The sequence below is a fragment of the Protomyctophum parallelum genome (assembly GCF_964188405.1).
Source record: "Protomyctophum parallelum genome assembly, chromosome: 13".
In the NCBI taxonomy this organism is placed as follows: domain Eukaryota; kingdom Metazoa; phylum Chordata; class Actinopteri; order Myctophiformes; family Myctophidae; genus Protomyctophum; species Protomyctophum parallelum.
In genome coordinates, this window is record NC_139708.1 from 48,524,583 (window position 1) to 48,536,194 (window position 11,612).

The window sequence follows — 11,612 nt, forward strand, 5'->3', positions numbered from 1 at the left end:
CACATATTACACACATAAATACCCCCAGGAAAGTGATCTAAAGCTTCTAAACGTCATTAACATATTTTTTTTGCAAAAAGGGTGAAGTGTCCCTTTAAGAAATAAATCACTGTAGAGATGTATTTATTCTTTAGTGACTCTTTCATAGTCTTTATACTTTGTGCCTTTATGGAGTCAGACAATGAATCCTCTCCTTATGGAGTCAGACAATGAATCCTCTCCTTATGGAGTCAGACAACGAATCCTCTCCCAGAAGCAAGTTGCCGTTGTCCAAATAGACCGTGGAATGTCAGGTTGGATGCCAATGATACCATTTAGGAAAGGACCACCATGGGGAACAACACTACCACATAATGTAATCATAATGTATGTGATACCGTTTATAGGACAGGATCACGGTAGAGAACAACACTACCACATCATCATAATGTAATGTGATACCGTTTATAGGACAGGATCACGGTATGGAACAACACTACCACATCATCTTATTGTAATGTGATACCGTTTATAGGACAGGATCACGGTATGGAACAACACTACCACATCATCATAATGTATGTGATACCGTTTATAGGACAGGATCACGGTATGGAACAACACTACCACATCATCATAATGTAATGTGATACCGTTTATAGGACAGGATCACGGTATGGAACAACACTACCACATCATCATAATGTATGTGATACCGTTTATAGGACAGGATCACGGTATGGAACAACACTACCACATCATCATAATGTATGTGATACCGTTTATAGGACAGGATCACGGTATGGAACAACACTACCACATCATCATAATGTATGTGATACCGTTTATAGGACAGGATCACGGTATGGAACAACACTACCACATCATCATAATGTATGCCTGTGTGAACACCAGTGTTTTTTTTTTTGCTTAATGACAATCATGTCAACGTCACGCTCAGGGCTGTTTATAAACTATTTAAAAATAAATGTATTATTTTTGTGTGAGCAAAATCAATGAACTTGAAGTTTGTGTACTTTTTTTATGTAGTAATAAACGTAATTTCCTATGCACATTGTTTATAAAAAAATAAATAAAGTTTAACTCTACTGTGACCTCCCTTGCCTCTCTTATGTCTTATTTTGCTTACATGACGAACTCAAGGGCAGCGGTGGCCGAACGGTTTGCGGAGCGGTCTTGATATCGTGAAGGTCGCTATAGTTCGTATCCCCGGACCGGCACGTTAAAATTACCACCGCTGAAGTGCCCTTGAGCAAGGCATTGAACCTCTACCATGAAATGTTCTATGAGCAGGGCCTGGCTGTAAACAGGTTCTTGAGCTTAGTCCAGTTACCCTGGGTAAACGTAGTACCTTTCCTTTCCTTAGTCCAGTTACCCTGGGTAAACATAGTACCTTTCCTTTCCTTAGTCCAGTTACCCTGGGTAAACATAGTACCTTTCCTTTTACTCCACTGTTTGTCACTTGTTGTGACGCGATATATTTGTCAGATTGGGTTATTTTACAATAGTTCAGCTGTGCAACACTCGACACAGAGCCATTTTAATTATAGCCTGACACGATGGAAACTAAACTAGTCTCATTTGTAGTTCTTCAACCATGAGAAGAAGAGCCAATGAACTCGCATGTGTGGTTTTCGAGTGACAGTATCTGTGCAAATAATTAGTATGATATAATGTATCTTAATTTAATATTAATGATGTTGTGATACTAATAATACTAATAAAGCAATACAAACGGGCATATTTAATAGTTGTGCCAAAAGAGAGGCAGTATAATGTTTAGAATTATACCCTTCAATGCCCCACCTGTGTCTACGGTTATATCTTTGTCTCCATCGCTCTCTCTGTTTCTGTCTCTGTCTCTCTCTTGACCCAGGGGACACGTTTTGTAATTCACCCTTTCCTATGAATTAGAGGAAGTGAAACGTCTGTTAGGATTCACATGTCATACCCCCCATCCTTCTCTCTCTCTCTCTCTCTCTCTCTATCTCTCTCTCTCTCTCTCTCTCTCGCTCTCTCTCTCTCTCTCTCTCTCTCCATGAACGCTGCCTTTTCTCACAGTATTCGTTGCTTTCATTACATGTCATTTTGTGCAGCAGTGTTTTACGCTTGCCTTCACCATGGCCAGGAAGGATTGTCCTCCTGGCTTCAAGTGGGACAACCTTTGCAGCGACTGTATTCAGGTACAAGTCCAGCCACAGCCACCGTCGGATACCAGACCCCGACCTAGATCTCCTCCGATAAAACCAACAGGTGAGTGAAGGTATAATGCCTAATTTGTACTTATTTTTATTCCAATCTCGTACTAGCTAAGAGCGTCTACTAAATGCCTGTTGTAATTAACAGGAATGGTAAAAGATGCAAGAAAAAGCATTTGACTTTATCTTACTTTTCCTGAGCAATAAAACTGATTTTATTCTCTTTTTTTTATTCTTACTCATACATGTATACATGCATAAACTTGAGCTTTCACTTCTAGTGATTTTTACTAGTTGACTAGTTTACTAGTCGACTAGTTGTTTAACTACCTATTTTGAAAAGGAAAAAAAGAAACGTAATAATATGTACATTTAAAAACTGTGTACATTTGGTGACAATAATATAGCATTCTAGTTGATCTTGAGGTCTACAAAAACGGGGGGGAAAATTATCTTAACTAGTACCAACAAGGACTAGTGGATTTACTAGTCGACTAGTTGAATAGTCGACTAGTTGAATAGTCGACTAGTTGAATAGTCGACTAGTTGCTTAAAGCCCTGCTATCATACACATGTCTTTCTGAACTGAAGTGAAGGATCTTAAATCTCCCAATCTTTTCCACCCAGAATCGCCCCTTCCGGTCGTCGTGCCATTGAGAAGCACTGACGCTGCGCTCCAGGCTGACTCCTCCCTGCCGGTCCTGAGTCCTGCTCTGTGGGTCTCTGTAGCGCTGACTGTGGCCGGGTCCAGCCTGGCTCTGGGCCTGTTGTGGTTCTTCATTTACAGACGACATGCCGACAGGCGTCGTCACACAGGTAATGACCTCCTACCTTATATATCATCACCATGTTCAGGTTCAGGTTCAGGTTTCAGGTTTATTTGTCATTTGTATAGATACAGAGTATACATACAATGACATTTGTTTTGCTCAGAGCACACAGTCTTACATACACAGGACATAAACAAACATCTATAGTGCAAGAAAAGACAAAAAACAGGAAAAGAAAAGTGCAAGTGAAGTGCAATACAAGTTCAAGGTCAGCTGTTCAGCAGCCTGACTGCCTGGGGGTAAAAACTGTTACTGAGACGGGTGGTACGAGATTTGATGCTCTGGTAGCGTTTTTTGGAGGGGAGTATAGTTTGAACAGGGTATTTGCGGGGTGGCTGGTGTCTTCCATGATGTTATGGGCTGTGTTAGAGTTGTTTTTTTGTTTAGCCTATTCTAAATTTGTAACACACTTTACTACCCCTGTATGGTTACAGTATATATAGCCAGAAGGAAGTGGTGGGGCAGCAGGCAGTTGGGGTGAAGCGTGATATTCGTCACCCTAGAAAATCCACAGTTTCTGTTCTCTTCTCGTGCGGGCCGGGGTCCCGTGGGACAGCCCCCCCCCCCCCACACTCCCTCACCAGCTATTCTGGGTTGAACACACATCCGTTGGTTGCAGAGGACAAATAAGTTCATCACACCACAAAAGCTGTAACCCATTTTGGGGCGAGAACCCCTTTTTGGTGTTAGCAACATGTCATGCTTTAGCTATTGGAAAAAATAGCAGATCTACAAGCTCGTAGCGCGCCACCGAGTGGCGCGCTACGAGCTTGTAGGTCTGCTATTTTTGAAAAATCGAAGAACGACTGACATAGAAACATAGCTTTTTCAGAAAACTGTCAGGATGTAGATGACATTTTTAGAATCACTCACTCACTGATTCACTCATAATCACATGCTTAAATGACGTGATGTGCATTTACCGCTACTGTGTGTGTGTGTGTGTGTGTGTGTGTGTGTGTGTGTGTGTGTGTGTGTGTGTGTGTGTGTGTGTGTGTGTGTGTGTGTGTGTGTGTGTGTGTGTGTGTGTGTGTGTGTGTGTGTGTGTGTGTGTGTGTGTGCGTGCAACTTCACTGTGGAGACAAGAGTCCTGTATGTAAAGACATGCTCTGAATGCCATTACTCACTGAGGCAGCTTCATTGCTTTACCCTCCGTTTATCAACAGCGCTTTATCCATATACTGATACACAGGAATGTTTAACACATTCTGACCTGAGATCAGATTGAAAAAATGTCTATTACATCCTGACAGTTTCATTATTAACCCATTCTGACCTGAGATCAGATTAAAAAAATGTCAGTCGTTCTTCGATTATTCAAAAATAGCAGACCTACAAGCTCGTATCGCGCCACTCGGTGGCGCGATATGAGCTTGTAGATCTGCTATTTTTAAATAGCTAAAGCATGACATGATGCCGACACCAAAATGGGTGCCCGGTCAGAATGGGTTAACTTGAAGTTAGAGGCATTTATCTTTGTCCATTTAGCTTTAGAAATATAGGATCTTAACATTAACATGAACCTAACCTGAATTATATATGTATACACACGTGGTGCATCTAAAACAATATTTGTTTTAATCTAGATAATTATGGCATAAAGGTCATGAAATTATAAAATGTTATATCATGGAAAAGGTCATTTATAATTAGTATATTTTCTAGATTCATTGCTCATTAAACTATTTCAAACCAGTGAGTGACAGCAGGTGAGAGGCTTGGGGAGTGAGTGACAGAAGGTGAGAGGCTTGGGGAGTGAGTGACAGAAGGTGAGAGGCTTGGGGAGTGAGTGACAGCAGGTGAGAGGCTTGGGGAGTGAGTGACAGAAGGTGAGAGGCTTGAGGAGTGAGTGACAGCAGGTGAGATGCTTGGGGAGTGAGTGACAGCAGGTGAGAGGCTTGGGGAGTGAGTGACAGCAGGTGAGAGGCTTGGGGAGTGAGTGACAGCAGGTGAGATGCTTGGGGAGTGAGTGACAGCAGGTGAGAGGCTTGGGGAGTGAGTGACAGCAGGTGAGAGGCTTGGGGAGTGAGTGACAGCAGGTGAGATGCTTGGGGAGTGAGTGACAGCAGGTGAGAGGCTTGGGGAGTGAGTGACAGCAGGTGGAGAGGCTTGGGGAGTGAGTGACAGCAGGTGAGAGGCTTGAGGAGTGAGTGACAGCAGGTGAGAGGCTTGGGGAGTGAGTGACAGCAGGTGAGAGGCTTGAGGAGTGAGTGACAGCAGGTGAGAGGCTTGAGGAGTGAGTGACAGCAGGTGAGAGGCTTGATGAGTGAGTGACAGCAGGTGAGAGGCTTGAGGAGTGAGTGACAGCAGGTGAGATGCTTGGGGAGTGAGTGACAGAAGGTGAGAGACTTTGGGAGTGAGTGACAGCAGGTGAGAGGCTTGGGGAGTGAGTGACAGCAGATGAGAGGCTTGGGGAGTGAGTGACAGCAGGTGAGATGCTTGGGGAGTGAGTGACAGCAGGTGAGAGGCTTGGGGAGTGAGTGACAGCAGGTGAGAGGCTTGGGGAGTGAGTGACAGCAGGTGAGAGGCTTGAGGAGTGAGTGACAGCAGGTGAGAGGCTTGGGGAGTGAGTGACAGCAGGTGAGATGCTTGGGGAGTGAGTGACAGCAGGTGAGAGGCTTGGGGAGTGAGTGACAGCAGGTGAGAGGCTTGGGGAGTGAGTGACAGCAGGTGAGAGGCTTGGGGAGTGAGTGACAGCAGGTGAGATGCTTGGGGAGTGAGTGACAGCAGGTGAGAGGCTTGAGGAGTGAGTGACAGCAGGTGAGAGGCTTGGGGAGTGAGTGACAGAAGGTGAGAGGCTTGGGGAGTGAGTGACAGCAGGTGAGAGGCTTGGGGAGTGAGTGACAGCAGGTGAGAGTCTTGGGGAGTGAGAGGCTTGGGGAGTGAGAGGCTTCGGGGAGTGAGAGGCTTCGGGGAGTGAGAGGCTTCGGGGAGTGAGAGGGGTAGATCCAATCCGTGGGAAGAGGCCACAGGGGGAGGGGTTGCTGTCTATACAGCATGGGTTCCCAAAGTAGGGTCCGGGGACCCCTAGGGGTACTTGAGGGGGTTCCAGGTGGTATCTAGCTCAATTAGAGATAAAAGGAACCAAATTGACCCTCATGGGTCTGTAACTCTGAGAGTGTACAAATGGAACCAAATGGACCCTAACGGGTCTATTTGGTTCCATTTGTACACTCTCAGAGTTAAATTAACAGTGGTTTTACAATATAAAGTGGGGTGAAACTGGGGGTCCATGAAATGAATATGTTTCGGAATCACTGCTAGAGCCGTAAACTGGCATATGTTTTCAAATGGGGGGTCCCCATGGCCTAATAAATGTTGACTTGGGGGTCCGTTTGGGAACCACTGCTATACAGGATGACTCTTTTCTACACAATGCTGTCTTCTCTCTATACTGCAGATGACGCAGAGCCTGCCCTCCACTCTCCCTCCAGCGCTGGGCCTGTTGTCAAAACCCAACCGCCGCCGCCTCCACTCTGTCCTCGCGGGAACGGTGCAGGGGTCCAGAAAGGCGTGATTGAGGAGCACGCCTGCAGGGGCCAGTACGCGACCTCTGGGGGGCCCCCGCAGCAGCATGGAGGGCCAGAGGGGGAGGGGGGCCCCCCACAGCAGCATGGAGGGACAGAGGGGGCCCCTGGGGGCCTGGTGGCATGCAGCATGTTCCGAGAGCACAGGATTCCACTTCCTGCCACAGAGCTGGGGTACACTGCTCTGGTGACAGCCAAAACACAGTCACAGAGTGACCAGACAGATTTATTTCACTGTCGGGTTTACAAATAAAATATAATTTAATATAAATGTTTATTTTTTGGCCATTTTTGCAACGCATTGTGAGCTTGTAGATCGGCTATTTTCAAATGGCCTACGACCAATAGAGGGTTATGCGCATGCTTGAAGTGAATGGCAAATCGTGTGGCGAAGCAACATGCAAAGTGAGTTTAACATCATTTAACGTTGTTTAATGCAATCAGATAGGACTTTTCTGTTTGGATGTCTGGGCTGTCGAGGCCAGGAAGTAGTTTTTTGCCTCCCAGTAGGGGGTCATACCTATGTTCCCTCAGCCCTATGTTCCCTCAGCCCCGAGGTGCGCTGCGGGTCGGGAGAGGGTTGCGGTTAGGTTTAGGTGTCTGCCCCGGGGGTGCGCTGCGGGTCGGGAGAGGGTTGCGGTTACCCTCAGTAGGCGTTCCTGCATAGCTTCCTGGTTTGATGATGATGTCACGCGCATACCCTCTATTTGTTCTTTAGTCCTGTATCATAGCATTGTTGACACCAGCAGTATACAATAATACATTTTACTTTCAGTTCCCACCTGTTTTCTTGTATGCCCCCTGAATCTTTTACAAACGGATTCATTATAGTTTTGTAAGTAAGTAGTTTGCAAATATTTAATACTACTTATTTAATATTTAAAGTTGGGTGGACCACTAGGGATATTAAAAGCAAATTTACACATTACAAATTTATACATAGATTCTACTATACCCCTGTGAAACTGTTTAGGATGGGCTTGGTGGAAGACAAACGGTGTTGGAAATGTAAAGGGGAAAATGGTACATTTTTACATGTCCTGTGGTTGTGCCTTTCTGGAAAGAGGTACTGGGGAAACTTGGAGACTGGATGGGGCTGATACTACCAGAATGCCCAAGGTTATGTCTCTTGGGAGATCGCACGGTGCTGCCACAGGGGGTCACCAAGGCACAACATGCATTGGTGACCGCAGGCCTTATTACTGCAGCTAGGTTGATACTGAGAAACTGGAAGAGATCACAGACTGGACCCAACTTATGACTGAAACGGCATCCTTTGAATACTCAAAGGGAAGTTCCATGAGATATGGGACTACTTTTATTTATATATCAAAGGATTGTTGTACTAACATTTTGTATTTGTACATTACATATGATATAACCACGAGTGTCAACAACAGAGTGTGGAGGGGTGTTGTCCAGGGGTTTTCTTTTTTTTGACTGCTAGTTTTTTGTTTTGTTTTTCTTGTCTTTTTCTTTTGTGTAAGTCATGTGGATTTTATATGCTTTATTGAAAATCATTAAAAAAAAAGATCAACCATTTACCAATTTTATGTTCAGACTTTTTAAATACATATACAGCACATTGATAGATAATATCCATCTGAACAAGAGTTTGTTTAGCAATATACAGTACTGACAGTAATCATGAATTATGAACTATGAATACATTAATACTTGACAATGTTTTAGTCCATGTTATCTTACGATAATTTCAACAATTGATCGGGTGAACAGCAATAGTTGAATTGAATCCAGAGCTCTCTTCCTAGCAGATCTTTAAAGAGGTGAGTCTGAAGTCTCCTCTAACTCTTCCTAGCAGATCTTCAAAGAGGTGAGTCTGGACTTAAGTCTCCTCTAACTCTTCCTAGCAGATCTTAAAAGAGGTGAGTCTGAAGTCTCCTCTAACTCTGACGTAGCTGATGACGTCCATGCCTTCACGGTTGGGGAACTGGACCTCCTCTCCGTCCGGAAGCTCCACTTCAAACATGTCTCCAGTCAGCTTCACCACAATCTAGAGGGAAAAGAAATGTTGATGGTCATTTTATTGTTCAACGTCAGACATTATTCCCCAGTATCTTTACAGATTCAACTACAAAAGGGTGGGGAACCGTTTCCAAGCAGGTCCAAAACTATAGAAAATATATAGGAAATAAAACAACAGTGGTTAAGGACACTAGTTCCCCGGGCAGCATTGTGTGGCTCAGGGATAGAGTGGCTGGATGGTTCTGGCTCCCCCAGAGTAAGTGTCGAAGTGTCCTTGAGCAAGACACTGAACCCCTAATTGCTCCTGTTGTGCTGGTCGGTGCCTTGCATGGTTTCCGCTGCCATTGGTGTATGAATGTGTGTGTGAATGTAATGCACAATCTATGTAAAGCGCCTTGGATAAAGGCGCTATATAAATGCACCATTTACCATTTTACAATTTACAATTACAATTTTTTACAAATTTACTATTTTTTTTGTTTTACAATTACATGTGATATTACAGTTAACGGTGTTCCTGGCTGCAGCCCTATAGTGCCTTTCTTATTTTGTGCACAACTTTAGCTTTAATAAACATTCACAGTTTATTTGTTTTTGTCTACTCTACAGAAATGTATTAGGTCAAGTGTTAGCAAATAATATCTGCCCTAAATAATGCACTCTGAATGTTTCATGGCAAAAGTCCACCTAATAGATTTTGATGTATGTTGTGTGCAAGTAAAGATAGTCAACTAAAGACAACGGACCGACCCCAAATGTCTGACACGGCATCCGTAAAACACAGCTACTGTAGTATGTGAGGTTAAAAATCATACCCGTTGGCCCAGGCCGTAGCGTAACGGTCTGGGCACCGGACTGGTGATCCAGTCGCGGTGTGCCGCGGGTTCGACTCCCGGACCCGACACGGCCTTTACCGCATGTCATCCCCCCATCTCTCTCCCGTTTCCTGTCAGCCTACTTTCTATCCCTTAAAAAATCAATAAAGGCGCAAGCCGCAAAAAAATATCTTAAAAAAAAAAAAAAACATACCCGTGTCGTGTGAAGTGAGGGGAGCTCTAATCATCATTAGCATGACCTAACATGTCGATCTTCCCAGACACATTATGACGTAAATTCTCCTTTCATTGTCAATGGGAATGTAATGTTTGTGTAGGACGAAAATAGATCACTTGCTCAGACACACATGACGTAAATTCTCCATTCATTGTCAATGGGAATTTCATGTTTGTGTCAGGACGAACATCTACACACATAGCAGAATATCGGAGGGCCTATATCGCCCCTCAGAAATACAAATACACATGATGCGCAAATGTATGTAATTATCAATGCCAATAGGTTGAATTAAACACCCATTTAATTAGAAAGACATCACTACTTCATGTTGTGTTAAAACTCCTGCAGTATTTTCTAATAGTTTGCCCCCCCATACATCCAACATAATGTCAATATTGTCTCACCTTCACTTCAGAGCCCCTCTGTAAAGGGTTGTATTGTCTCACCTTCACTTCAGAGCCCCTCTGTAAAGGGTTATATGGTCTCACCTTCACTTCAGAGCCCCTCTGTAAAGGGTTGTATGGTCTCACCTTCACTTCAGAGCCCCTCTGTAAAGGGTTGTGCGTTTCCCTCTCCTCATCACCCCAGCATCCGTCCGTCTTTGAGTTGCACACGAGCACCGATCCATCTTCATCGTCATGGAAGCGAGGGTTGAAGTGCAGCGCCAGTTCATCTGCCTCACAGCCCAGGTCAATCTGGAACCTGGTTCCAGAATAATATAAAAGAATATATATAGGCCTACAATAATAATAGACTAAAAAAAAATGCAATCTTAAGTATTTGTAGTGGTATTAGTGATTGGAATGAGGAGTAGGTGCACATATCATATTCCACCAGTTTATAGAGCGAGAGAGAGAGAGAGAGAGAGAGGCCTACACTACAGCATAGGTCTGTGCAGTGTGTACTGTGCTGATTTTTTAAAAATAAACTAGGCTACCTATGTGAAATTCAACATTGCTCATGATTTACAGGTAACCACTGCTGCTTCAAACCACAACTCTTTGAAGAGACATCAACACTACCGTATTCCCGGCCCTGAGCGTGAATGGTTAAATGTATTTGCATGAAGCAGTAGGTTTACCTGTCAGCATCATGGTACAGTATAGTTACAGTAGGTTTACCTGTCAGCATCATGTAAAATCTGGCCCTTCAGTTTCAGCTGGTCTCCAGCTCTAAGGGCCACATTCTTCAGTTCAAGTTCCTGAATAAACACAAATTAAAGTTAGTTTTAATTAATAATAATTTTAATGTCTTCTTTTGTTTGGATCATCATCAGTGTTGTTTTCAGTGTTTCAGTGTTGCTTTTCGTCGACTACCTTTTTTCACTGACGAAAACTAAATGAAAAATAAGCTATGGTGACTATATAGGCTACTATGACTAATATACTGTCAATTTTGTCAACAAATAAAAACTAGACTAATATGTTAGGAAGGGACTAGTGGACAAGAGATCCAGTTTAAGTCCATATAAGTCATTTTATAAGTTATTTTATTCTTGCTGAAAATAGCAGATCTACAAACTCACAACGCGTCGCGCTGTGAGCTTGTAGATCGGCTATTTTCAGTAAGTGTAAAATCAGCCATTACGACGGCATCAAGGCCCGCCAAAATACATTTTAGTCGACTAAATCAACTGTAGATTTAGTCGACAAAAATCTTATGATATTTAGTCGACTTAAACTAGACTAAACACTAAAACATTCCAGGTGACTAAAATGTGACTAAAACTAAATGAAAACGTTTCAAGAGACGAAATTTGCTGCCAAATTAAACAACACTGATCATCATCAACGTATTATAAGTTCAGTTCAGTAGCATTTACAACTAGCACACATTTCTACTTATTATTGTGTGCACAATAATATAGCACACAATCATCCTCGCATACTGTCTTCTGTCAATATGCCATTAAGTAACACAGATTAAAAGTCAAGGCAGTCAAACATACCATGCTCATTTTACTTCTTGGGATAGTTGAGAATAATCCTGAAACCCCAAAAAAAAAAGATAATTGT

General features: G+C 43.3%; 2 protein-coding genes across 2 annotated transcripts in view; both read right to left on the reverse strand.

Moving 5' to 3' along the window:
• cdc42ep1b (CDC42 effector protein (Rho GTPase binding) 1b) overlaps window positions 1–11,612 on the reverse strand; it is a 232,022-nt gene that overhangs the window by 175,641 nt on the left and 44,769 nt on the right. The gene's annotated exons all lie outside the window — the stretch shown is intronic.
• Window positions 8,423–11,554, reverse strand: LOC310868732 (galectin-2-like; the record flags this gene model as incomplete). Its single annotated transcript, XM_083779192.1, has 4 exons — window positions 8,423–8,569; window positions 10,128–10,299; window positions 10,719–10,798; window positions 11,546–11,554. 4 exons carry the CDS (start codon window positions 11,552–11,554, stop codon window positions 8,423–8,425), a joined length of 408 nt encoding a protein of 135 aa, XP_083635318.1.